This window comes from Chelon labrosus (assembly GCF_963514085.1).
Source record: "Chelon labrosus genome assembly, chromosome: 21".
Lineage (NCBI taxonomy): Eukaryota > Metazoa > Chordata > Actinopteri > Mugiliformes > Mugilidae > Chelon > Chelon labrosus.
This window is the reverse complement of record NC_140354.1, coordinates 5422480-5450381: the sequence shown is the minus strand read 5'-3', so window position 1 is coordinate 5450381 and position 27902 is coordinate 5422480. Positions and strand designations below refer to the sequence as shown.

At 43.9% G+C, this 27902-nt stretch overlaps 1 protein-coding gene across 1 annotated transcript in view; it reads left to right on the top strand.

The window, feature by feature from the left end:
• The window catches only part of srcin1a (SRC kinase signaling inhibitor 1a), a 90097-nt gene extending 63709 nt beyond the window's left edge, over nt 1-26388 (top strand). Inside the window, exons 5-22 of the mRNA XM_084571047.1 lie at nt 4689-4884; nt 5953-6248; nt 7747-8570; nt 8695-8796; nt 9209-9336; nt 10856-10876; nt 11543-11703; nt 14015-14190; nt 15374-15504; nt 15793-15940; nt 16683-16986; nt 17133-17394; nt 17529-17668; nt 17862-18014; nt 18454-18582; nt 19007-19921; nt 21577-21711; nt 26304-26388. Of these exons, the coding sequence (XP_084427173.1) occupies nt 4689-4884; nt 5953-6248; nt 7747-8570; nt 8695-8796; nt 9209-9336; nt 10856-10876; nt 11543-11703; nt 14015-14190; nt 15374-15504; nt 15793-15940; nt 16683-16986; nt 17133-17394; nt 17529-17668; nt 17862-18014; nt 18454-18582; nt 19007-19921; nt 21577-21711; nt 26304-26309 (4227 nt within the window). The 3' untranslated portion in view covers nt 26310-26388. The remainder of the gene's footprint in view (nt 1-4688; nt 4885-5952; nt 6249-7746; nt 8571-8694; nt 8797-9208; nt 9337-10855; nt 10877-11542; nt 11704-14014; nt 14191-15373; nt 15505-15792; nt 15941-16682; nt 16987-17132; nt 17395-17528; nt 17669-17861; nt 18015-18453; nt 18583-19006; nt 19922-21576; nt 21712-26303) is intronic.
• Nucleotides 26389-27902: the final 1514 nt, after the last annotated feature.

Sequence of the window (27902 nt, the reverse complement as noted above, 5' to 3'; positions counted from 1 at the left end):
TTCTCTCCCCTTTTGTAGAGAAAGCCGTTTTCATCTCTCTCCTTTTAAGCAAGCCAATTGTGTTGACTTACAATTCACAGCAATTTGGCAAGGCAATTTGTTCCATGCAGCAACTCCTATACTGAAAAAAGAAAGCGCCATACGGGTGTTGTGTGACCAGATTTCTGGATTGTGTGTCCAGAAGATTGGTCTGAGAGTTGGAAAAGATGAAAACAAATAATTGGAGGGAAGAACAAGTGGAGCTAAACGGATGTGAGAGGTGGATCGATTTAGGGAGCTGTTTTCTCTCCATTATCTTAACCCGAGGGTTGTGAACTTTCTCGTGTGTGCAGAAAAGAGCCGGGTTGTTGGGAGAGGGAGAGCGTGCAGACAACAGCAGCACAGGCAACGCAGCTGGGTGAGTCTTTGGCGTCTGCCACCAGAGACCAAGCTGGAGACAGATATGTTGACGTAAGCCTATATAAGAAGTTTGCTCTGGGGTAGGTGAGGTCAAATGAGCAACGGGATAAAAAGTTGAGCTGGATGGGGAAAAATGTGGTCACGGTTTGAAATTTTAACCACGTTTCTCCCAAGTAAAACTGCGGAACTAATGTCTTTGCGCACATCAAGCTGTGTTTGACGGTTCTCTATATCGTCTCTGACTGAAGTGCAGCAGAATGTAATTTCACTTAATAGGAGAATTAAACAATGCTGACAAACATACTGAAAGACAGCATTAAAATCCAATATATAAAGACATAAGAATATAAAAAGATGGTGTATTATATATTTCATTGTATAACAAGGCTACAGTATTAGCCACAACGCATAACATAATACAAAAGTACCAAAATGAGCACACTACAGTTTGTGATCCTTCAGTCAAGCTGGACGTCAGATGTGGACAGATCTGTTCATGTTTTAACATCTTTTTGAAAAAACTTTACAGATGTTTTATTGCTCAAAAAGCGTTCATACTGTTTCATTAGAGTATGTCTGTTTCCATCATCAGTACATGAAAATACATTTTTAATTAGAAGTTTTACTGAGGAGATGCTTAAAAATCCGTTTCCTTTAGGTTAACAAGATTGCAGACAAAAATAAATAGCGCTGAAGTGTCAGGCTGTGTTTAATGAGATTTGCTCTCCCAAACTAAAGAGCCATAGGCTTCCACCACTTTGACCTTAAAACAGAGCAGTGTATGTGTGTCTTTCTGTGAACGCACTCACGCTGGTGCCTGTTTGCACACGAAACCGTATGAAACAAGAAAAGACGTGGTGGGAGGTTACATTGAGTTTAATGCAGTTTGTAGCCTGAGGTCTGTTGTCAGACCGCCTTGTCCCGCTTTCCACTCCATTTGCTTGTGTGCCATGTAAGATCACCCTGTTCCCTACTTGTTCCTCTCTTCCACCAAGCCCTCATAATAGTGTCGAGTTCTCAACAGTAATTGAGTGCTGTTGAAAAACTCTAGATTGCTCTAAAAGAAAGGGTGGAGGAGGAGGGAGGGAAAATGAGGAGTCAAACCAGTTTCCCTCAAAGGCTGTGAACGCCATCATGTATAACACTGGCATGTCTTGCAAGAGCAGATGCACGACCAGATGGTGGGTTCACATATATTATTTGCAATGCAAAATTTCAGCAGAGAGAGGTTTTCAGTTTTCATATCACATAAACCATCAATATGGAAGTCAGTGTCTGGAGCCTGTTAAAACAACCCCAGCACATAGAGCAGCTGCTGTAAGCTTTCACACATTCATATGTTTGGATTTCATTGTCTTGTTCAGCAGCACACTGATGGCAGTTCTTGCGACAATGCAGGATTACTCTTACGCCATTCCTGCGCATATTTGCTTTTCTTTTTCAGCGGGGTGACACTTTCAAATTTGAGTCTGCAGCCAGTGTGAGAAGCAATTTCAGCCGCATCACAGTCTCAATTCCTCTTTCCTTTCTTAGAAAGCCGAAACTAGGTTATTTAGCTTTAAAATAACGCTCTCTTATGCGCCCGTGGAATGACTCAAGACGTCGAAACACAAGAGTTGCTGTCGTTCCCATTCATGCTGAAAGCTGTTGCTGCTTTACTATGCCAAATCAATTCCGGGGTGTTATTTTTACTGCATAGTAGGGTTGTGTTGAGACAGCTGGTTTTATGACAGTTCCTGATCCAAGTTGGCTAAATACCTGGATTTGATGGTCTCTGAGTCTAACAAATGGTTTTATCAATTTCCTTTTATATTGGCATTTAGAACGTCTTGGATGCAAAAATTTCAGTTTTACAAATAGCTGGAAAATATGCTTATTCGCTTTTATCTTACTAAGAATTTGATTAGATTACAACTCTCATGTCTGCATGCATTATGCATTAAGCCACCATCAACAATATCCGTTTGCCAGCACCTTTAAACCTCACTAATTACTAATGCCTATTTTGTTCTACAAAGGCAGTGAGGTGTTTAGGTGTGGGTCATGTGTTGAACTATTTTTTTTGTGACTACCTGGTATCTCCTTCCGGTTGCCTGGCAACTGATTTGCTTTGTTTCCTGTGAGCCAAGAGTCTGCTCATGATAGCTACATATTTAAACAAGAGGGTGATCTCAATCTTCCCAGGTAACTCCTGATTAAACAAAAAAAAAACACACACAGTTACGCAGTCCTTTTAAATAAGAAGTTTCCTAACACTGTGGAAACATAAACACAGTCTAATAGAATTTAAAAGTCTTTCAGTGCGTGATTCAAATCAAATAAAAGACTATTCTTTCACGTCCCAGTGTAGGACAGTCAGGCCAGAATATGACACACTGCCGTACGTGCTGCTCTCCTGTGATGCTGTTGGCTGTTGTTGTTGTTCAGTGTGGTCACAGTTTAGATGAATGGCCCTATTAGAAAACATGGTGGGGGTTATCTGTCAGCATCACAGTTTCTGTTTGCGCTCAGACACTGTCTGCCACCACTATCACTGGACGCCACCACTCTTGTTCTTGTGTGTTTGTGTGGGTGTGTGTGACTGAATTATGTATGATGGTGACAAAAGGAGCCTAGCGTTAAATTTTAAAAACGATTCTTCTGGTTTTCAGTCCTGCTGGGGGTTAGTAACTTGTAAACACACAAGTGATAGCAAACACATTGTCCTGTTTTATATGCTGAAGTTTACTTACTGTTCACCATACTGCCACTGCAATTTATTGATTAATCGATCGCCAGAATTTAATGAGTATTTTTGTCTTACTGATAAATGAATTGACAAGCCAGCCTTTAAGTAACAATCTAATTACTCACTATGTACAGTAGGCACGAGCATCATGCTGACGTACTCACATTATTATGTTTGTCTTAGTTTGTGTGTCAGTATGCTAAGATTTGCTATTTAGCAAAAAGGTTAATTTTAAATATCAATCAAATGTCATCAGGTGTTTAGTTATAAACTAAAAAAGTATGGGACAAATTGAACCATGAATGTCGGTACACAATTTCTTTAAAATCCATCTAATAGTTGTTGAGAGAACCGAGTCAATAGACAGCCACATCTAAATCCTTTGCCTATTTAAGTTTTCATTGTGTCTGTTTGTGCGTTTGCATTTTTTCTAATTTCTCTGTGACTAAGTGAATAACTCTGGTATGTGGTTAATGAAATACAAGCAATTTGAAGATAAATACTTGTGTAGATTGACATTGTATTGATTACACAATTAATTTATATTTGAAAAACTCTATGGTGAAAGTAATCTCTTAGTCGCAGCTGTAATTTCCTGCGCACTGTGGCATCCTGGCTTGTTGCCTAATTAACAAAACCCTAAATCGATGTATGCGTGAAGACTGTGTGGAGTTTGTGTGTTTATGAATGAATTCAAACAGAGAGGCATTAGCAGAGATGGCCCGCTGCATTGCCTCTGTCAGTCTCCCATTAACCACATTAATGAAAGCCACAGTATATCCAGGATGTAGCCTGACTCAGGCAGTCGAGAAGGAAATCCTTAGAAAGGGGGAGACTGTTGTGTTCGTGGTGCAAAGAGAAAGAGAAAGGCACAGCTACTGTACTGTGGCTAAGGATGTGTCTGCCTCTTCTATCCAAACAATCAGAAGACAGCATTCTGGGAGCTCATTACAGCGGCCTATGAGCTGGAGGAGACGCTACAGCAGTGGGGGATCAGGGAGTCAGTTCAGTGAGCTCAGACCCAGCTGCACTAACAGTCTTTCAGTGAGAGACGCCTGGGCATAGGCCAGCAGGATAAACCCACAGTGACGGCCTGGGATTTGCATGAGCTTCCCCTCCCATCCCACAAGCACTCATTTAAAGTTTGTAGCTGCGCAGGAACAAGAGTTTGGGTTCAAAGTTGAGCAAACGTGACATAGCTGATGCTAAGCTGACGCACAGTTTTTGGCTTAGTATGGCTCCTTACCCATCGTAGGTGATTCATAGTGTTGATGCCCTAGAGTGCTATTTGAGCACAGCTATACTGTGTTTTCTTCTCCACTATTCATCTGATGTCGGATGCCTTGGCGCCTGTAATTCTGAGTGAATGGCTGCTAGCTAACAATTGTCAAGGTCTCGATAATCTTGTTAGGGGGTTCATTGTGTGGTGTCTTATTGTTTATTCACTGTCTCTATTCCAGTTGGTCTTACTCCTCCAGGACCTGTCCAATACATTCTTTCCGCTACAATTTCACATCTCAGTAAATGTTTGCGTGTCTCCGTGTGTCCTCTCGTCCTGCAGAGCCGCAGTCCGCGCCATTCCCAGTCTACCCAGTCTGGCCTCGCCGACCAGGCCGCCAAGCTCTCCTTTGCCTCCGCTGAATCCTTGGAGACCATGTCAGAAGCCGACATTCCCCTCGGGTTCAACCGGATGAATCGATTTCGCCAGAGCCTGCCGCTGTCCCGCTCTGCCAGCCAGAATAAGCTACGATCTCCAGGTTAAGATCTGAAGCACTTGTGGCACGCTCCGTCACAATATGCTGGTTGGATTCGAGGCAGATTCGCAACTGTCTTTTTACTGAGGCTGTTGAAATAATACAAGTTTCTTGAATATAACTTGATCTTTTTTCAGTGTAGACAATAATACAGCGCAAACCTTGACTTGATCTTTGCAGGTGTACTATGAGCTCAAAAATACAGTTTATTGTATTTAGGATTGAAAGCAAGCATTCTGTTTTTGCTATTTGACTGTGATAGATTAAATACAAAACTAAGGATATGTTTGGGCAGCTGCCAACAGTTGCGTCAAGGACAGGTTTACAACAAAGGGGCCTGGGAGTGAATGTAAGATTAGTGTGTCCAGACTTATAAAGGCTAAGGTGTCATGTTAAATCAGGTTTGGTCAGATTTAAAAAAGCGCGTGGCTGTCAAACAAGCGCCTGAATCGATGAGGTCATGTTGAATGAGAAGTTCAAACAGAAGTAGAACACAGACCTGACTGTCTCCCTTCTCTCTACACTAACCACTGTCTTTGTTTTCTTCTCTCCCCAAGTTGTCTGCAGTATCTCACACATTTTCCCTGACTTTTAATCCCTGACTCTTTCTTTGCTTTGTTCTTTTTGTTTGTCCCATGGTGTATGAAGATGAATTTTCAGGTTAGTCAGGCCTCGTCTTTATCTACAAAATCAAGGGATGCAGACTCTAGCACAAGTTTTCTATGAAGTGGGGCCATTTCTGAGTTACGTGACGCCCGCTATGGCTATATCACTTTGAATAGGAAGCAGTAGTAAAAAGTCAACATGTGCATGCATCTTTGCACCTTAGCTGTGAATTCTCACTCAGATCACACGATCCTATTCTCACATTCAGTAAGAAAACGTTCCTGTGTTACTCTGTCAGTGCCTTATATCAAAAGGCAGAACATTTGGTTCATAGTTGACACCACGATGTGCAAAACAGCGAAACATGTCTCACTTTTTGACAGAATTGCTGAAGTTAATCATTACTTCATTACTGAAGACATCAACTTGTGAATCAATTATCTTTCCCACTCTTTTTTTTTCTAGGCGTGTTGTTCCTGCAGTACGGAGATGAGACGCGTCGGGTCCACATCACCCACGAGCTGAGCAGCCTGGACACACTGCATGCTCTCATCGTCCACATGTTCCCTCAGAAGTTGACGGCGGGCATGCTGAAGTCACCTAACACGGCCATCTTGATCAAAGACGAGGCCCGCAACGTCTTCTACGAGCTGGAGGACGTCCGGGACATTCAGGACCGCAGCATCATCAAGATTTACCGCAAAGAGCCTATCTATGCTTCTTACCCTGCTGCAGCACACCTGGCTAATGGAGACCTGAGGGTGAGCAGAGGGGAGCTGGGAGGTGAATAGGGTTATTTTAGAGAAAGACTTGCCTCTGATCTCCTGCAAGTTTGGTGTTTGAAAACTGCACCTAAAAAAGACGCCACATAAAGAGGAGTGGCGTCCTTTTTTGGCAAGGTAACAGTTTCAGTGGTAACTTTGGCAAGCTATTGCAGTGTATTTGGGTTAGTAATTTAACAGGTATTCCTCCTGGAAATGTGTTTTCTTATCTTCAAGTAGGCCATCTGTTGCTGTGCAGACACCAGAGAACAATGTTCCACTGTGAAATGAGCATATTTTAACATTCCAAGCTATTTCTGCTTCAGTAAAGATCAAGGAAACCTTAGGGAGATTTTTTTTTTTTTTTTTTTTTACAAAACCCTGCTTACCATCTGCATTATTCACACGATATTGAGAATAGAACTGCTATTAACCATGCAAATGGGTAATGAAAAGCAATTGTGCCTGTGTATATTCTGTCTGCATGAACGGTGGTGTGTGTTCACATGCACGTTTGTTGCAAAAATACAGAAAGGCAAAAGAGTAAAGAGAAGACTGACCAGCACCCATAAACTGCAGAAGGATATCTACATTTTAATAAACCCTCAAGCTCAATTTGATACCAGGAAATACCGACATGATTAAGTGTGAAATGCACTGCTCTGTTTCTTCTTTATCACTGCTGGTGACTGAAACGCAAGCTGAATCTTAACAAGCATCTTGCCATTCGTCTGATCCCTTGCCGTTTGTGTGTCTGGTGCTCTCTTGTGGAGCAGCATAAGGTTTAAGCCTTGTTTTTTAAAATCTGCTTGGATACTTGTTTGAATTGTGCCAATAGAGTTTTCACAGCTATGTATGAATTTGTTCCTCGACGTGAAGGCTCAGCAGCACAAATTGCATTGCCACGCTGCCACGTTTCCTTTGTATGTCATTGTAGAGCTATGATGCTGGGAGTAAGGTGGAAATAAGAAATGCAAAAGAAAACAAAAAAAACAACAGGAGTAAATCCACAGCAGGAAGGACGGAGACAGAGGGTGATTCAGAAACCACTAGGAAATATTTAACAATGTTTTTGTTTTTTTGATGCTCTATAAAGAAATGCAGGTAGAGGAAAATGAAAGCAAAGTCGAAAATGTTGAGCAGAAATTATGAATTATGGTAAGATGCAACATTATCTCCTGCATCCTGTCACCACGCCCTTAAAGATACATACTCAGATTTCAGTCTGTGTTGATTAAGTCGTAACTAATTCTCTCGAATTCTGTCAGTTGTCTAATTAAATAAAACAAATTCCAATTTCTGAGGCAACATTTTGCCATTTTACCAATAATTGGTCCTTTAGAAAGTCATCATCCTCTTTTGGCATCTGCAGATGATGACAGCCTGTACAGTGTTCGTCAGACCACAGTCATCTTCATGTGCAGCTGACTCATGGGAAACGGAGCACGCTCAGCCGTAGGTCTCTATGGTAACTCTCATCCCTGCTTGTTTATTTCAGAGGGAAATGGTGTATTCTTCCCGTGACTCCTCCCCAACGCGCCGCCTCAACACCCTTCCTTCCTCCACGGCCTCGGCATCCTCTGGCTCTCCGTCCCGCTCACGTCTCTCCTACAGCGGCGGACGCCCTCCATCCTTCGCCGGGCCCCATCCCCAGCACGAGCAGTCCCGACACCCGCACCACCCCTCTGCCGGCCATGGTGCCAACGTAGGCCTGTCTTCTTCACCCAGCGCCATCCTGGAGCGCCGTGACGTCAAGCCTGATGAAGAGGTTTCTGCAAAAAACATGGCGTTGATGAAGAACGAGGGGCTGTATGCAGATCCCTACAGCTTAATGCACGAGGGCCGCCTCAGCATTGCCTCCACCCAGTCATTAGCTGCCATCGGAGACCCCTTTAGCTTCCCTGTTTCCACCGGCCTGTACCGCCGTGGCTCTGTGCGCTCCCTCAGCACCTACTCAGCCGCTGCCCTTCAAGGGGACCTGGAGGACTCTCTCTACAAACCTGGAGGTTCCCTGTACTCTGACACATATTCCTCAGCCACTCTGGGCATGGGTTTTCGCATGCCGCCTTCATCCCCGCAGAAAATCCCTGACATGCAGCTGAGGGATAGGGACTCGTACTCCAGCTCACCCAGCAGAGCTTCACCTGTCAGGCAGTCTTTCCGCAAGGACTCTGCCTCTTCCTCTGTGTTTGTGGAGAGCCCAAAGTCAAGGCCTAGCTCCAGTTCAGAGCCTCTGTGTCTACCAGCTGGACCTGGGGAGGGCAGCAGAGCCACACCTGGTTTTGGTTCTTCTTTATCTGGACAAGACTCGGACAATAGCAGGTCAGTAGGAGTCTGACAGTTTTTCGTAATCTATCATTTTGTAGCGTTAGTAGAATCCTCCAGACCTACAACGCTTTCTGTATCAGGAGGAGTTTTCTAAAACAGTCATGGTGTATTTTTGTAGGGATCATCGGTTGGAGCGTATGGAGGCCATGGAGAAGCAGATAGCCAGCCTGACTGGCCTGGTTCAGAGTGTGTTGACCAGAGCACCAGACAGTGACAGCACGTAAGACTCTCCATTATACCCCATTAACCCTCTAAAAGTCACAGACACAGTTTCTTTAAAGACACATAGACAGCATTATCGACAGAAAAGCAGCAGGCTATTAATGGAGCCATTATCAGCTCCATAGCTGTGAAGTGGTACATTACCTTGTGTGAGCGCAGCACAAGTACAGATCACCAAGCATTAGCTGCAGAGGACAGTGCTATTGATCTACATGTATGTGCTGAGATGTCAAAGATAGGGTTTCAGTAGATTTTGAGTTCATTACACTGACCACTTCACCCTCATGTACACAATAGCTGTTGATTAACAAGAAGATAACTTGTTAATGCAGTCAATCTGATAGTGTCCAGTAGTGCTGCTTTTAGTGTTAGCACTGTAATTGCCTTGCCCTGTGGCCGTTGATCCTCAGATGTGGCCTGCTGCGTCTCTGCATGATGGCGGGCTGCCCTCCAGACCAAGGGACGGAGTTTTCACGGCCATTACCTTTCTCTTCCAGCGAGAAGACCGAAACCAACAGTGACGGCTCCGCCACTGGAAGTGAGTACATTGTGCAGCATCACTGTGAACCGTTACTAACACTGAGATTCACTGTTTTCATATCCCTGCTAACAGTGCGCCAGAATCTACGCACGCCTTAAACCTCCTATGTCAAGACTAATTTATCTAAACTGGACAGTACGGGAGTGTGGACAACGTCTGAGTCCAGGGATTAGAGGATTTGTCAGCAGGTTGTTGGTACACTATTGCCTTTTAGTTCTGGTCCAGTTATGTCTACACAAACAAATCAAGAGCTGCACACGTGTAGTTATGCCGTCTGGCCAACAGCCCGGATGCCAGCGATGATTATCCACATATGACAAAGCATTGCTGAATCCTTTGTTAGGAAAATGATTAAACCAATTATTAGATTTTCAGCGTGGTTGCCAGTTAATTTTCCTAATGAAATCAATCTTGCCATCTCCAGTGGGAATGCAATGTTTCCCACATTTTAATGGGCTAAATAAAGTGCACAGTACACCAAACTGGATGCAGTCTGAACTACAAGTACCTTTGATATACATACTGTACACATTGCCACGGTTACAAAGTGATTTGCTTGCTGAACGCCTCACAATCAGCAGATTGATTTTATGGTAGCTCAGCTGTCTAATTCATTCCCCTCATCCATAACAAAACACACTGAAAAAGAAAATGCACCTGGGTTGGTTTAAAGCACCTTTGAGCGCTCACCGAGGACTTGTTCCTACCTCATTCATCTCTTTTTCTCTTTTCCTGTTTCTCTTTCACTATCTTAGCTTTTCTCTAATTAGTGCAGTTAAAGAGTTTCAAATGGCTAATTTACCATTTGCAATGAAAGGCTGGCCAAATCCATTATAAAAATCTGTTAAGGCCAGTTCAAGCTATTAAGGGAGCAGCCTAGTGCCAGCGGAAGACGCATGAGTATTGTCCTATTGAGTAAGATCAGAAAATCGGTGTCAACTTCCCAAGTGCAACACAGGACGTGAGGTGAAGTGCTGGCGCAGCTCTGTCAAAAAACAGAAATATATACTGTCTAACAGCGTTGGAGCTTTTGGAAGGTGTTAAATAAACAAACAAGCATACAAAATTGTAAACATAACCTCCTGAGCGAGGTAGACATACAGGCTGAAGCAATCTGAAGGTTTAGATCTCTCTCCCTTGGAGATTGAATTTTACGTTCAAATCTGTTTTTTTTAACTCACTGAACAAATGTTTTTTTTTTTTTTTTTCTAGAATTCAACATGTTATAGTAGATGAAACCTGTTTTTGTCCCCTTTACTTTCCTCTCCTGGCCCACACAAACCATTTCTGTGGCCTTTACAGGCCCAGTGCAGTTGTCTTCCAAGCCTCCTCGCAAATTGATACGCTGCCAAAAGACTAAGCCGTCATCACAGTTATTCTCTCTGCTGTGGTCAATAAAAGTGTTCTCTGGGACCATCATTCTGTAACTATGACCTTTTAAGACTTCCCTCTCCCTCTTTGTCTCTCTATCACTCATTAATTTCTTGGTAACCGGCTCACTCTTTCTATATTCCAGCTGGACGGCGGAAGCAGAAAGGTAGTTGCCATCTCTTACTCTATGACCCCTTTTTTTATTTGTCCTTTCTCACATCTCTCCTAGCTCTCTACCCCCTGTATGGGTGTGTGGTGGTGGCTGGGTAGCTGGGGTTGTCTATTCTTGTTCGCAGAGAGCGGACTCCCCTCGTCCTGTCTCTGTCTCTCCTTTTTGAAACTTGGTTGTTCCTTTCAAAATTTCGGAGGTTTGTTTTGTCACACACTGGACACTCCTTTGAGTGCTTATGAGTATGTGTGGACAAATATCTGATGGGTCAATGGCCATACTCACAAAGGCCTGTGTGAAGATAAGAGCATGGTTATCCCTGTGTGTCGACTTAATAGACTAATCGCAGTTCTCTATGGGTTACTAAAAGCATGTGCTCACATTTCTCCCAGTGGACGATTATAGCTTTATTTTTGCATTCACACACAGAATCCAGTGTGTGTTTGCATTTGTGTGTGTGCGCTCCCTGATTTTCTCTATATGCATATTTCTTTGGGACTTTTCGCTGAGTGTGTGTGTGCGTGTGTGCGCGTGTGTTGTTGTTTGTACTGTGTGTCATGTTGGCTGGCTGCAAATCTCACCGGAGCACAGCGCAGCAAACTAACCTATTTGTTTCCCAACGACCTCCCGGTAACCCCCGTGTCCTGCTCTGTTGATTGGCAGCTAACACACCGTCGGCCCCCCTAGCTCTGATGCCGCCGCCGCCTTCTAACGCAATCCACGTGAACAGCGTCGGCCGCTTGCAGATGCAGCTCCATCTGCACGGCCTGCAGCAAAACGCCACCGACCTGCGCAAACAGCTCACCCAGCTACGCAAGACGCAGGTATATTATATCCTATGTGCAAAAGTTATCTGGTCCTTTAAATATGTGTTCCTTCAAACTGTAAAACATTATTATTATGACATTATTACCAGCTCTTTGGTACCTGTGAAATACTTTCCACAATGTTCGAATTCGTAACTCATCTTCCACCACTTTAACTGTAGCTTTTATACACATTTATACATGAATTACATGTCATTTAATCAGCAATTATACACTTATAGTAGGAGAGAGTAAGAAAACATTTTCCAAAACAGTTTGAGCTCAATTCCAAGTGATGTGTCACTATTTGAGCAGCAGAATCTAACAGGAAATTAAAGCAAAAGTCAAATGAAAGGCAGTAAAATTGAGTTTATCACAGTTGATGCACTAGCATTTGTAAAAGGCAGTAGATGGAAATATAAACTCGGAGTGAAAGAGGTGTAATGCATCAAATGGCAGGGAAAAGTAGAGCAAATGTGTTCTAATCAGCTTTCCAAAAGTTTCTGCCTCCAAAGGAATGTAATGGAGGCAAATGTGTTTTTGTTTATGGCGTTTAACATGTACAGTGTAAAAATGAACCGCTCCACTTCCTGATGAGGCTGCATAATTCACAGTCTAGCGTCATTAAGTGAAAGTGTTGACAGCGTGCTCGGTGGATTTTCCAGAGAAACCAGGACACCGTTTTTGTATTCAGGTGAACTCGGAGGCATTTTCGCTGAAGTGAAGTGGAAATATCTAAATTGACTGTTGACTCACCTGCGATGTCTGTAGAAAGCAGATGCCATGCATGTCATGCATATTGCAAGACCACATTATTCAATGTGAGCTCCACCGATTCTTGAAAATTTGTAGAAAAGGGCTAAATTAGACTCCGGTATTTGACATGTTTCTTTGGTTCATGCAGCTGTTATCGAACACTGTACAGTATTCCAACACGTATGTATAGTATCCGAGAGCTGTGACTTTGATGTTTATATGATCTTCACTTCAATACTGCACCTATAGTAAAGGCCACGTGCAGGTTTTCATCCCTGTACTGCATGACACAATGAGGGCATGGTGTGTTTTGAGGATTAATAATGCTGCTAGAAGTACGGATGATGACAATCAATACAGAAATACACAAACTGTCACAAGGAAGAGTTAACAAAAATGTGGAGATGAGATCCTTACAGTATTTACCGTATATCATTTGTCTCTTATTCAAGTGGTGCCAAGCAAACTGCAGGAGGTCTCATAAAGAGGTGACTAGTTAAATGATATGAAAGAGTGGAGTTTCTTGAAGAAGACAAGAAAGAGTAATAGGAGTGAGAGATTATAAGCATGCAGTGCTTGTATTTGTTATATGACAGCAATCACAGAGGGTTATTACACTGGTCAAATAGTGAGATGGAGAGAGAGAGGACACGTGTGCAGAGAGGACAGTTTCCTGTTTACATTTCCGTGTGACCTCTGCACCTAAGCATATATTGTTGCCCGTGGCGATGGCCAGCAGCTTGAATTTTACATGTGGCTCATGAATTATACAAGGAGAGAGGGTGAAGGAGAGACAGGCAGCTGAGTGAGGAGCAGCATGATAAATATATATATATATCTATTTGTAAATGCATTTCCTCTTTAATATCTCCTTGTTTTTGGTCTCATGGATCTGCGTCACTTCTGCTGCCTGTATAATGCAGGATTGTCATAAATGCTTGCTGTATTGTTATCGTGCTTCACTTCCCAGAACATAAGGCTGATCAATTATTAATTTTCCTTGCTTACCAGGTGATTGCATCCGAGGGAGTTGTATTACATGCAGTAGTCCTGTAGAATAGTCCTTTCACAACACTGAGAGGGAGCTGAGTTCACACTCACAGAGAGCCTTCACTTTCTTCCCGGTGTCCCTGCTCCCTGCTGTTGGTTAAATATTATATGCACAAATGAATATGCACACAACTTCCACAGAACACGCTGCTCAGTTCGTGAAGGCTCAAACTCAAAAATAAGAAGCGGTGAGGGATTACTCAGAATGTTCTCAAGCAACAAGGCAGACAAGGTCATCGAGTTAAATAAGAGGATGTAGCCTGTGCTCTGGAGGATAGGGCAAAACAAAGAGTGCAACTGAGTTAATAAACTCTGTTTTGTTCCAGTTCTCCTCATTGATGTTGTGTTCCTATTCAGCAGTTATTGAAATTTCATAACTTCAACAAGCTATTCTCCTAAGGCCAGCCACGCTAACATTGATAGAATTCTTTTGAAAATATTTGCTGAGTGTATAACATGACCTGCCAAAGTAAGAGCGGCATATACTGTATTTGTACTTCAGTAATATTGTGCGTGTGTGCAGATAGAGAACCAGGACTCCGTGCGAACTCTGCTGAAGCGGACAGAAGCGGAGCTGAACGTGCGTGTGGCCGACGCCCTGAGGAAGCAGGAGGATCCTCTGCAGAGACAGCGCCTCCTGGTGGAGGAGGAGAGACTTAAGTATCTCAATGAAGAGGAGCTCATCATCCAGCAGCTCCAGTCAGTAACAGTGCAAAGCTTATTTTCATGACAGTTGTTGAAATCCTCCACCTATCAGTAAATCTTTTAATTAATAATATTATATCACAAAATAGAATGCCTCTGTAATTCCTGTGCAAGGGTATTGCAGTATATACGTTGACAGTTGTATGGTTTAATATGACTTTTTAACACATCCTCTATAATTGCTTTAAAAAGAAATTCATATCTGTTTTACAATAACATGACTCACGGGGTGATGCAGTGATAGGATGAAATTGTAACTGTAATTAAGCCCGGCATGCGTCAAGATGCTTATTAAGATCTGAGGTGTGAGATTGTCCAGCAGCTAATTAAAGTGACTGAAAAACGAGCGCGGAGCGTTACCTTGAGATTTAATAACCAGATAGCTCACTTCAGACGTTCACCATGGTTCTTGGATTTCACTCTGAGTGGCAGAAGAGTTCCTGAATCTTACTTTGAGCAGCATTTGGGTTTGAGAATAATTGGTTGATCTCCGCTAATCGATTTCAGTTATTCTTCTCGGCTAGTGGCAGCCGGCTATTGTGTTTGTTAATTACACTGCTATTCAAAGAATGAATCATTGTCCAGATAACCAAACTGTATGGTAATATTTCTTGATTGAATCAGTTAACATTGACTAGTATGGGACATGATGTAATGTGGCATCAGCTGTCTCTCTGCTGTATAACCATGTTCTGCAGGAGTTGCAGTAATTCCTTGCTTCTGTCAGGATGGAAAGTAAGTTATTGCTATGAAGGTTTTCCATTTGAAATAGTAAACTTGAGGGATTTCAGCTATGAACTGCTGCACAAAGGTTGTGAAATTTAATTTTCAAATGGTTTTCCTAAAGATTCAAAAGTGCCCTTCAGTTGGTCCTTTCTTTTAACACCAGTGCATCTATCGAACACTGTTCTTTGTTTCTCAAGACATTATATGCTATTATTATAAAAGTATGTTTCTTTTTACCTCACTTTCTTCATGAAACTTTTAGATTCCACTTCATACTCCTCCAGTTCTTCTGTCCAGAACTGTTGATGTAGCTGCCAGTTGATTGAGAGACAGTTTATTGGCAGCATTTTTACTGAAACTTGACTAACATGATTCTGAGATAAATGTTTGGTAAGATTTAAGTGTAGCGGAGGGATTTGTGGTGTTCAGCCTTCTGTCTTTACCATCTCAGCGACCTGGAGAAGTCCGTGGAGGAGATCCAGAAGGAGTCGTCTGTCAACCACAAGCTGGTGACGGTGCAAGAGCTGGAGGAGAAGGCCACCGTTCTGAGAAAGCTGGGAGAAACACTCACAGAGCTGAAAAGTGAGTCATGCTGGCACATTTGCATTCTGTGCACAGGCACGAACCAGAAAACGAAGTCTCTTACTCTGGCGGACAGTTTATTAAACCCTAATTACTCACCAAACAGTCTTGGTCACCCACAGCCAGTCTGCAACATTTAATCAGTCTCAGTTCGCTCTTTGCCCATTTACAGTAGTTCAAAAATATTATATCTGATTACCACAAAAGGCTTTTAGCATCTTTCAAAAGTGGTTGTGTTTGATAGAGTGTGGTTGGCTTCCTATTTTACTCCTGTGCTTTCTCCTACAGATCAATTCCCAGGCCTGCAGAGTAAGATGCGGGTGGTGCTTCGAGTGGAGGTGGAGGCCGTCAAATTCCTTAAAGAAGAGCCACACAGACTTGATGCCCTGTTAAAACGCTGCAAGACCATAACTGACACCCTTGCCACGATGCGCAAGTATGAACCTGCATCACAGTTTATGTGTCCGTATGACAGTTCTGATATACTGTCCTTACACTGAGTTAGAGACCAACACGTTGAAAAAAAATCCTTTATATCAGTGAAGAAGCATTCTTCAGATATTTTGACACAGTCAGAAATGTCCAACATTAGCCATTTGTAATTAATTGGAGCATGATCTACCATTTGTACATCTGCCAAATATGTTTTCAAACCTCTTTGTGTATCTACAGAACATATGGATTTCTAAAATATGGTGGAAAGGATCAAGGAAAATTGATTGGGTACCATTGAGCATTACTGAATACTCAGTGGTCAGAGAAATAATTTAAAACCATACAAAATATTCCTGTATTCAAGCTGCTGGTATTATGGTGATGAAGTGGCATAACTGGGGGACTCTGTCATGAAGGCCCTTTTCAGTCACGCAAAGAAAGACTTTTTCATTTCATACTGAGTGTGGAGTTGGACTAATTTGCCCTTCAGCTCTCTATCTCCTAATCAGCCTCATGTCCAAAAAACATCTCACTTTGTGGTTTAATTAGTCTCACTGATAAAGGAGCTGATCTTGTTTTTCTCCTCTTTTTTGGGTAGTTGTACAAGAAGAAGTCAGTGCTTGCAGCCTTCACTGTTTAGAGATTTTTCTAAATGTATTTTCACTTAAAGTCATGCATAATTAATATTTTAGTGTAAGATTTCGGACTGCTGATAAATTATTTTGTCTTCCATGTCCTGCCAGACAAGCCAATGAGGGGGTATGGAAGAAACAAGAAGATTTCTCTAATCCTTCATCAAAGCACAACGAGGACTTGAGAAAGTTTCCAGACTTTGACATCCCCACAAGCCCTCCACTCACCATCAGTGACCTTGGAGGAAACAGCCTGTCCAACTGGAGCCCTCACTCTAGCCTCAGCCGTGGACACGGTAACCCATCTGGCCCTCACAAGGACAATCATCCTCCTGTCCCCCACAAGGGCAAAGCCCTGGAGGAGCTGGAGCGGCGTGCTGCTGCTGACAAAGCTCTGTCCGTGGAGGTCCGACTGGTAGGAATAAGTTCTGCTGTTTTTGACAGTTTCTCTCTTTTTTCTCACCACCTACTCTACACACTCTTTATTACAAATCATATGACAATACAGTAAGGCACCATCACAGCTGTGGATTTAGAAACATCCACCTCTTCCCTTCACAGGCAGCAGAGCGAGACTGGGAGGAGAAGCGGGCCAGTCTAACCCAGTACAGCGCCCAGGACATCAACCGGCTGCTGGAGGAGACCCAGGCTGAGCTAATGAAGGCTATTCCAGACCTGGACTTTGCTGCCAAGCAGATCAAGCCCTCCTCCAACACACCAGCCATGCACACCCTGCAGAGTGGCACTGGAAACCCAGAGCACCGCGTCAGCAAGCCCCAGCACAAGCTCTCCGGGAAAGAGGGAGGATCCAGACGTGGTTCTGGTAAGACGGAGAGCTCTGTGTTTCATTCCACGATATTATGATGCAGACCAGAGATCGAAAACTCATTTGACATAGCATTTAGTACTGAATACATGAAAGCATGAATTCTTTCTAAAGATGCGTTTTCTTTCCAGATGAGCTGACAGTACCTCGTTATCGCACAGAGAAACCCTCCAAGTCTCCTCCACCTCCTCCACCTAGACGCAGTTTCCCCTCTTCTCCAGGAATAACCTCTCGCAGTGGAGAGCCATTAATTCCTGGAAAAAGCATAAAGGTAAATTCATAAACTAACTTGCACAATTTTTACACCAGTACCGCATTATATTGAATTCTGCAATTGTGGGAATCCAGATGGATTATAACATTGGGAATTTGTAAATAAATAGTTCAAGTTACAAGCTTCTAACACTGCCTTCTAACACTGCCTTCAGATCTGGTAAGAGCCTTATTTTGTATTGCGATTCCAGAAATCTGAATCTGAAGAGACTGAGGGTCAGAAGCCTCATGTAAAACTGAGAAGGGCCATGTCCGAAAACCCTCGTCCTGCATCCACACCGCCCACTCTGGCTTCTGGGGACAAGGAGGAAGGAGAGGAGGAGAAAATCGCTGCCGAACTGGAGGTAAATGGAGCATCGGTTGATCATCATGTAGCTCATGTCCTAAATAGTCTGATGTTCAGTGAATGGGAAAATGACAGTCTTTTTATTAGTTGTGTTACGTCCCCTCTCCTCCACTGGCTTTGCTGTGCACACATACGCACAATGTGTGTGCAGATATGCTCACCATCATTACCACATGTTCAAGCAGCAGGTGCCATATGTCCCCTTGCCCCTGGCACAGGGAGAGCCCAAAGATCACATACTGCTCAGTCACTCACATCATCACCCAGGGCTCACAGATCACAGCCAGACAGATGGACCCTGATAGCTGCTTGAGCTGTGTTTTGAGATGGCTTGCCGGAAATTTCAAGGCTCAGAGAGACAACAGTAACTGATTTTGATTATTCCGCGGCTGTTTCTGTTTTTATCTTAATATTAACTTCCTTTTTCCCCTCCCCAGCTGTTTGAGAGAGTCCCGCTCAGGCTCTCTCTTCCCCCTCCCCGTTCCCTTTCTATTTGCCCACACAGCAGGAAAAGTGTAGCCCCCTCCAGACTGGACCTGTGGCCTTCTGAGGCCTCAGGGACTGAGGTAACGCTCTGGCCGACCCTGAGCAATATGGATTGCTGCCCTGTTAAGCCTCTGTCTCTGCTCTTCTTAACCCTACAACCACACACAGGAATCACCAGCTACCATTCTTTGCACACTGGTTGTTGTATTTTAGACACAAACCAGATTTCACATGTAGTTTCTTTATTATAAATGCCATCATCTCTTCACAGCACAGGGACTGCAGCTGATGTTGTGCTGTTTGTGTGTTGTGAGCCAGTTACTATGTACAGAAAATACACAGGGTTCTTGCAACGGATTACATGCTAGTATTATTTAGACATTACATACAAGCTGATAACTTTACTTTTCTTTTTCCTTATGCTTATTTATTATTTATGCAGAGATCGTCAGTCTCATATGACCGTGTTTAAATTTAAACTTCAAGTGCTTTCTTCATTTGTAGGAGAGGCACTGTTCTCCTGCTCCCCACATCGTGTTGACTGAGTGTTTGCCAGCTTCACCCCCATCAGAGGATCCCGTCAGAGATTTAGCAAATAACCCTGTCAGCGAGAGTCCATCACAAGATTGGACTGGTCACCGCTCAGTCTACAAGTCTGTCGTTTCAAGGGAAAGACATTTGCAGGGATTTGAAAGCCCTCCTCAGAGGGATCAGTGTTGTTTGGATAAAGAAATGAAACAGGAAGTTGCCCTGCTCTTGACAGAGCTGGAGATGAGGGTGGTGTCTCCTCTCAAAGCCCAACAGCTCAGTACTATGGGGGTTCTGCAGACTCTAACCATCTCACCAGAGATCGAAGAAGTCTCTAAGGTCCAGCTGAGTGAACGGCCTCTCCTAGTGCTCTTCAGAGAGAAGAAAACTGCCAGGGAGGCCTACAAACTGCTGTATTCCCTCCTGGACTCGTCCAAACCAGTTCCCAAACCCAGAGTAATATCCTCCCACCACCCAGACCAGCAAAGATCTCTGCTGGAGGCTCTGAGAAGAGGGATAGAGACAGGAGATAGCATTCTGAAACTTCAGCACACAGCCGAAATAAAGAGGATACCGGAGGTAAAGGAGAGTGCGGTAAGCAGCCCTTTTGAATGCAGTGAGTCAGACATCTCTGTGGAACCGCCAGTCTCAGCCAGTCGGTTGAGAAGGACTGAAGATGTCCGACGCAACACCTTCAAGAGGTTGGACAGCTTGGAGGAGACTATTCGAGAGCTGGAGAACACCCTGATAGAGATCAGTGGTCATCCTGCTCCAGACCTGATCTACACCCGAACAACCACTCCTTCACAGAGACCTGCTTGTCTGACACCAGAGGCCAAGAAGCCACCAGTCCCACCCAAACCATCACCTAAGAACCCAGCATCAATCCAGGTTTAATTCTTACATCTGCCGTGTAGATTCCTGCTCTGCAGCAGCATGCTCTATATTCCTTCTTCACTTCCTCTCTGTGGATGATTTTTGGGATTTTCAAGCACTTTCAAGCTTCTGATGTCTGCTCCCTGAGTAAATCGGCGTCTAATTGTGTTTGAAATCGAAAATGTGTAGAGGGGACAGGCAACAGACTCCCTACCTACTTGTCTTTCCTGCGATTAGTGCTGGACCTGCTCTCCTGCTGAGCCCAGAGTCGATAATTGTTTCTTTATTGAGTTGTCCTGGCATCTGTTTTCTGTTTGTAAATCTAGCTAATTCCATCGTTGGTAACACAGGCATGAGAAAATAAATGCGTAGATAATAAGACTTCTTTTTTTCACCTTTCTCTGCACAGTTCTGAATTCTCATCTTTGCGTTGCCTCTAAATCAACTCTCTTTCCCCCAGAAACTGTTATAAGCAAAACCATGTTTAATAGAGAGTGTGCTATATTTAAACAAGCTCAAGGACATATGTTGTGTAGTGTGACACATTAGAAGTACACACATAAGACACTTGCTAAAGAAATGTAAAGGGTAAGAAAACACAGAACCAGTCTTTCCTACCACATGTGATGACCATAGGATGAATTCTGTCATCAGATATTTCGAGCAGCCTCCTTTCAACTCACCTCCAGCTGACCGCAACACAACAAGAGATTAGTAATTATCAAAAGACTTGCAGAGTTCCTGTGTCAGCTGCAACTTCACTGACGCATCTTGACAGCCTGCATAGTATTCCCTGTTGCTCCCAAAGTAGCCTCCCACTCAGGGCCGGGCTGCAATACTTGACAGTTGTACTGTCATGGTGAGTTTTAGCCCTCTGATGTAGAGCCAGGGAGCATTCCCGCGGGCATGGCTGCAGATTACAGAGTCTTCACACATTATTTCATCACTCCAACTGCAGCCGCATTCATCTTTTCAACATGACCCCGCTTCCTAGTCTTGTCTAATGTTTGCTGGTGAACTCGTCAGATTCACACTAACAGGTGATCAGCTCTCAAGCCCCATTGTCGCTCTGTTTTTTGATTAACACGCTTGACAATAAGAACAGGATGTGGCTAAAAGGAAGGTGGTAAGCAGTTTTTTTCTGTCTTGAGTTGCTACAGCGGGGAAAGACTGGCTATTTGGCATTACGACAGGTCATGTTTTATTAGTTTTCTTGTCAGCTAATGTCTGTGCAGAAGAGGCACAGCTGGAGGGATATTTGACTGGACGTGTATTTGTTTTTGTGCGTATTAGACACGAAAAGACAGTCGATGGAGGAACTCAGTGGGAAAGATCATTAGGCACACTGTCTAGTGGATCCTGCAGTGAGGCCCGGCCACGCAACGTCAGTTTTGATGCCGCGCTTCTTTATTCTCTTCTTTGTCTTTTTCTACTGATGGATGGTGAAACTCTGTGAAGTGGATAGTCCAGATCTTAAAAACCTCATTGGTCTCAGGAGACAGGCTTGCTTGCTGGAGTCAAACTTTACCGAGCTGATGTGTGTCTGGCACATAAATCGAAGGCACCGTAGAGGAGAAATTAAATTTGCAGCCATGTACTGTGTGTCAGAGGTGTGAAACATAAATTGACTCTGTTCTCTTCTGCTGTTCTCTCCTTTATTCTGTTCTTAGGGAGGAAATCATTCTAGCGTTGGGAAGGTTCTCCACTCCTCAGCAGCCTCCAAGCTGAAGCACCTGCAGCAGAACAGCACAGACAAGACTAAAAGTGGCAAAAGAGAGGACTTCCTGAAGATGGGCCAGCAGCAGGTATCCTCTTTATACTTGGCACGGTTGAGGCCGAACCATGCTTGATCTGGCAGTGCCAGTGCCCGATCTGTTTTCTAAATGTTGACCAGAAACAATTAAGTTTGTTAAAGAAGCTTTGTAAAGAATTAAGGTTTAAAAAAAATGATGATCATGAAAAGATTTCATGATCTTGTTCAAATACAAAATTTTTGAGTGTTGTACCACCTCCACACAACTTTAACGAGCCATCGGAGCAATAGTTTTTAAAGCGAGGAGAATGCGTGGGTTCATTCATCCATTCTCTTCCTTCTACACACCAGATCAAGCATAAATATGTCTTTACCATCACTCTTCACTGCCACTCAGTCCTCTCCTTGCATGCGCCGCTCTTCATCTTTCACTCTAGTATGTATCATGTTGAAGATCCTGCCTTAATTATTTTGCTTTAAAAAGACAGCAGTAATTGAATTTGAAACCAGTTTAGCTAATGATCATAAATTGTTTGATGGCAAAGTCGCACTTTTTGGCAGTCTCATTATCACGGGATTGACTACATGGATCAAAGGATCCTCTGAAGGCTCTGTTCCATGGAGATATGTGTCAGACGGGTTAACGTCATTGAGGAGTAACTGCAATTACCTAGCACTGATTTTATATTCTCAGCTACGTCTTTAATTACAAGATCTAAACTCATTAAAAAGGTGTAAAACAAGTGTGTGCATTTGTTATTGTACCCTTGCCTTATAGCTGACTCTTTTTTTGATTTTAATTGGCTAGGGTTTTACAGGTTTAAAGTGAGGTATAGGACTGGACACATGAGGATGCTAGGTGACCTCCAGAGGCAAGGAAATTGAACCGTTGAAGCATGTCAGTTGAGTAAAGACATGAGAAGATTTCTGCACCGTGCGCAGGGAAAAAAAAAAAAAAAAAGCTTAATGTCAATGTAATTTGAAAAATAACCGAAGCAGTGGAGTGCATCTAAACCTCCATAACCCCCAGAATGTGACAGAGCATTCAGACACAAATTCAGTCTGGAAGATTGCAGAGAAACGAGGGTGCTGGGCAGAAAGAGAGAGAGAGATTTGAGAGATGGGAGAGTAATGAAGCTTCGGTCGCATCAGACTGAGAGAAGATTGGGAGGAATCTCTGCAGTGCCATGTAATAATCGCCCCCTTGAGTCACTGGCAATCAGGGATTATTCAATATGAAGAGGGCAGTTCTCGTTCCACCATTAAGTCTTTCACGTTTCCTCTTCTTCATGTCTCCCTTTTCCTTTTCCCTCATTCTGCAACCCTGCAATTTACGCGTGCTGCCCCTTTCTTCATTTCACTCTCCCTTTTGTCAGTCTGGCTCGTTCCCTGAGATTCGGAGGCTGAGTGGATGCCTACACTCCTACACTGTAATGAAAGCAAAATTAATCCAATTATTTTTGAATGGCGCTCGCACGCGACACGGCCTCTTTGTCCGCAAACTGTTCAAAACACTCATTGTGAGAGGATGCCGCACGTGTGAAGGCGGCAGTGGACACCCAAGGCTAATTGGCAGCGTGGGAAGTTGTTGCCAAGCTGTTTAAAGGTGACACAACTGCAAGATGGATAACAAAGACAAACACAGAACCAGTTGATTTAGACAATAAAGTGTGAGCTGTGGTAGACTTCACAGTGAGAGGTTGAGAGGTCAGTTTAGTAGGTGTAGGTGTCAAAATCAAACAGAGAGCATTCGTCAGTTTATTCTGGTGCTGAGTAACAAAAAAGGCTTTCTTAGATAGTAAGCTGCCACGCTCAGCCTTGAGAAGAAGGGGCTTAAAGCTATGGAAGGTTAATTCCATAGCTTTAAGCCGTACTCGTCAAATCTGCTAGCAGTCGTTGAGGTTGCTAGACGTCTCAAGAATGAGGGGGGCACATTATTGACTGAAATGTGCAAAGGTCATGAAATAAAATGTGTTATTATAAAAAGAGACAAGAAACAACTTTGCCTATGATGGAAAAAAGATATCAAAATTGCTGCTTCGTGTATATATTTGACATTTCATTCAAAAGTATTGACATCCTGTTGGACACCCCAGCATTTTCTCCACCATCTGATGCGTTCGAAGACCGAGAAAACAGTATCCCGACAATTTAGCTTACAGATGGATGGAGCGAAATCTGTCGACTAAATCGTTTTAAATTCAGTACAATGAAACAGCTGAGCACGGGCTAGGCACGGGAAAAAAAACAAAAAAAAAACACGCTGATTATCTGCAGCTCATCTCATCAAATTATCGAGGCGGCTGGCTGATTTGCATACAGACTTTAAGCGCTAATTAAGAACTTTTGCCGGCTCCCCGTTCACTTCACCCGGTGTGTTTTTTTAACCCCTCACTGACTCCAGGCTTGATATCCTTCTGAGGAGAAATTCTAATCACAGCCACTAAAAAAAAAAATCAAAAATGAGGCCTTCTTTTCTTTGTTGACAGCTAAAAACTAAGCTGGGTTATTATTAAAGAATAAAATCGTGCGGTACAAGTCAAAACTGTTACATTTACTATACCTTATGATTAAGTTGTTCCCTGTCTGAGCCAAGACACCCACATTTCACCCCCTATCTTAAAACTGCTGATCTGCCCTTTTGACTAATGTTGTTGTTCTGACAATCAGAAGAGCCCATCTTGGGTGACCTCTCCACTCGTCCCACAACTGAAGGTAAAGGTGTCTTTTCTCTTAAACCTTCCACGGCCATAACTCCCTAAATGTGACCCCAGACTTTTACCCCCGTATCCAACTCCCCTTTGTGTTTTAATTTGTTGTCTACTGCCTCCTCTAGCCAAATGATAATGACATTTCTGGGGCATATTGAACGGGGCACGCGCCCAAGGAATGAGCACAGCACTTTGGAGTCTCCCAGAGCTCTGCTGTCACCCATTCCAGCCCGCTCCACATGCATCGATCTAAATGTCTGAAAATATAAAAAGTTAACCACCGCTGGTTATCCAAGCAATGCATGTTTCCAGCATTTTCCTTGAGAGGCAGCTGGTGTTCATTAACATGCTGTGAAAGCCAGCTGAAGGTACCATTTTGCATTTTTAAGATGTCAATGTGTAGCCGCTGCAATCAGCTAAAATGAGATGCAGTGGCGCCACTTTTTGTTGTTATGCAGGTAATGTGTTTAGCATCTGCAATTTTAAGTTGTTGTAATCGAGATAAAATCTGATGTCTAACTGTGGCACTGCAATCAGGTTATCCGGGGAGATTTTAAGTGCCATACTTTGCAGCCCTTTGCCACAGTCTCAGAAATCCTTCCGCGAAGATATGGCATAAATAGACTGGATAGTTGGAGCAAAAAAAAAAGAAGCAGCATTAATGTTTTCTTTAGAGCATCGGGTTCTTTGTTAGGTTCGTCTCTGATGTTATCTGCGTGTGTTAATTGTGGGTGTTAAAATGAACAAAGCCTTTCTGATGGTGCCTCTGAGCCCGAGCTGTCTGCTCACCAAAGCCTCACTCAGAGGTATTAGAACATCCCAAGCATGAGGATGCCTCAAATCAATGTGCTGGATAAGAACAGACAGTTCAAAGCCACAATTTCTCCCCGTTTGCTTTGGCACAGATCAAGGAGAGCATGACAATGTGAATCACTTTCACGCCGCAAAACCCTGTTTCCATTTCCCATTTGGCTTTTTATGACTTCTGGCGGTTGAGAGCGGGCTAGTTAAAGGTGCCGGTCATTCGGTGGTAGCAGTGGAGGGCCCGTCCGTGTAGGCTGTCGTTTGCCGGGCGGCCGAGTGCATGAGACGAAGGGAGTCTGCTCTCCAACACTCACAGAGCAGAGTGAATGTGCTGGGCAGGTTTGAGAAGAGTGTTTGGAGCAGAAGGAACGGGCCGGCTCTGTGGGAACGGCTGGCAGCACAGGCTCTGGAAATGCATCGGAGCAGGTGAAAGCCTCCCAGCAGCGCAGTCTAGACTAGCACACCTGCTCTCTTTTCATGCATAGCTAATCCCTGTAATCCCAAAACAAACACCTTGTAAAACTTAAAGAGCCGCGGCAAATACTTTTCTCCGGTTGCCTGTTATAAAAAGCCTCAGTCAAACTTTACTGAAAGGACGCTCTTGACGACTCAACCTGTTGCTGTTGTGGTATGATTTGCACGGCAGCTCTCTCTATCGGAGGCATTCACCTTTGCTAAAGAGACAAAAATACTCTAAATGTTGTGAATGTGGTTCATACTGTTGAAACATTGCCATCTACTGACGTGTTCCTGCATTACATAAAGGCTGTGACAATGTCCTTTTGAATATCTTGCATTTTTAATGACTGAGCATCATTAAAAGTGTCAAAATAAAGGCGACAGTTTAATTTGCAGTCAGCCTCTTTCACTGTTGCACCATATCAGTGGTATCAGTGATGTTGTAGATGACAGCCTGCGTTGTGGCTTGCATTGCACATGCTGCTATCAACCTGAATAACAATGTGTTATGTTTGTCTCCTGTTCTGTCTTCACTCCCCACCCCTCCACTACATGTTTCTTCTGACACTTGTTCCTGCGGCGCAACCTCACCCACCCCCGTCACCCTGTGTGAACCCGTGCCGCCCTGCACCCCCCGGCCTGCCTGTCTACTGTCCGTCCAACCCTGCAGCAGTGAGAGACCTGTCCCTGTCCAGCCTCTTCAGCTCCCTTCTCCTCCTCTTCACCCTACTGCAGAGATACACACGTCCACCTGCTCCCTTTATTTTATCAGCAACTTTCACAGCTCCAGTGTTTATTAAGATCTGTTCTGAAAACCTCTCTGTGTGCATTTGTGGATGAGTGTAAGCCTGTGTGTGTGTGTGTGTGTGTGTGCAAGCATGCTTACACTGGCATGTTTGACTGTAATCATAAGAGAAGGTGCTGCAGGGGGATAGGGCCCAGCCTCAACCAATTTTGAGACTTTCATTTTTTATGATTTCCCCCTCGATCCTTGAAAACCTCATCTCTTTGCGTCCCACCTCTACCCCCTCCTGTCTTCTGTGTCCCTGCTCTACAAGGCCTTGGGGACCAACAGCACCAGTGGCAGTATTGAGCCATACCTCTCTGGTATCAGATCGGGCATTTTTTCTGGCCGACTGGCCTCTCCTCCCGTGGCAGCGTTTGCCCCTGGCCTGAGGAAGTACACCCATGAGGGGGCGATGCCCTCCCTGACAGCCTCCTCAAGCCAAGCGAAGGCCCTCCTGGCAAGCCTGTCAGCCTCCGGCCTGAGTGCTGAGGCCTTGCTCCTCTCCTCCACCCTCCGTCAGCACCGCCTTCTACGCGAGCAGCGAGCCTCCTCCTTGTCCCTGCCCAGCAGCCAGTCCTCCTCCCCTACTCCCACTGCTACTCCCTCTTCTTCCTCTTCACCCACCACCTCGACTCCATCCTTGTCCCCCTCCTCTCCCACCCCCTTTAGCTTCTCCCCTGGGGTTCTCAGGCCCAGCAACCTCAACAGCTGCAAGGATATTGGCAGTGAGCCGTGTGAATAAGGGTCAATCTTGGAATGAATAGGAAGAGACTGAGCACATGGGAGGATGAGATTCAAGCACCATCACATCATGAACTATAAAGAGAAAACAAGTACAAAGATCTAGTGGAAGAATTCATGATTTATTTATTTTTTTTAGGACTTTTGGGATTTTCTTTTTCTTGTTATTCATACCTAATTTTTCATGATTCCACCGTAAACGGAGTCTCCTGTACTTGGACATGTTTCTTACTCTGATCCTGTTCATAGTTCCTCTGCAGTTTTCCCACGCAGTCATACTGCCAGTTTCCCAGAGAGAGAGAGAGAGAGAGCAAGAAGAGCACACGATCGGGCCTCCCCTTCCCACCAGCTGCCTGCTATAAGCCGATGTGTTCTGGACGTGTTTACTGACGACACCATCCCCACGTGTGTACCCTCACTCGACGGGTCTTTAGTGGCGTAGTTCAAATATCTAGACTGTGACTTTGACCATAGAAAATAGAGCTGCAATAATCACCCGGTGAGTCCAGTAGTTGTGTGTTCAGGATAACGTCGCTCTCACTTACCTGCATCACCTGGCAGAAAGTGAGCCTGCTCAGAAAAAAAAAAAAAAAAAAGAAGAATCAAACGTAGGCCAAGGTGATGATTGTGGTTTCAAGCAGTTTTTTTTTTGTTTGTTTGTTTGTTTTTTTTTCCCAAAAGGGCATTTGTGGCTTTTTCTTGCGTCACATGTGTTTTAAACTCTGAACTGGTGCTATATTT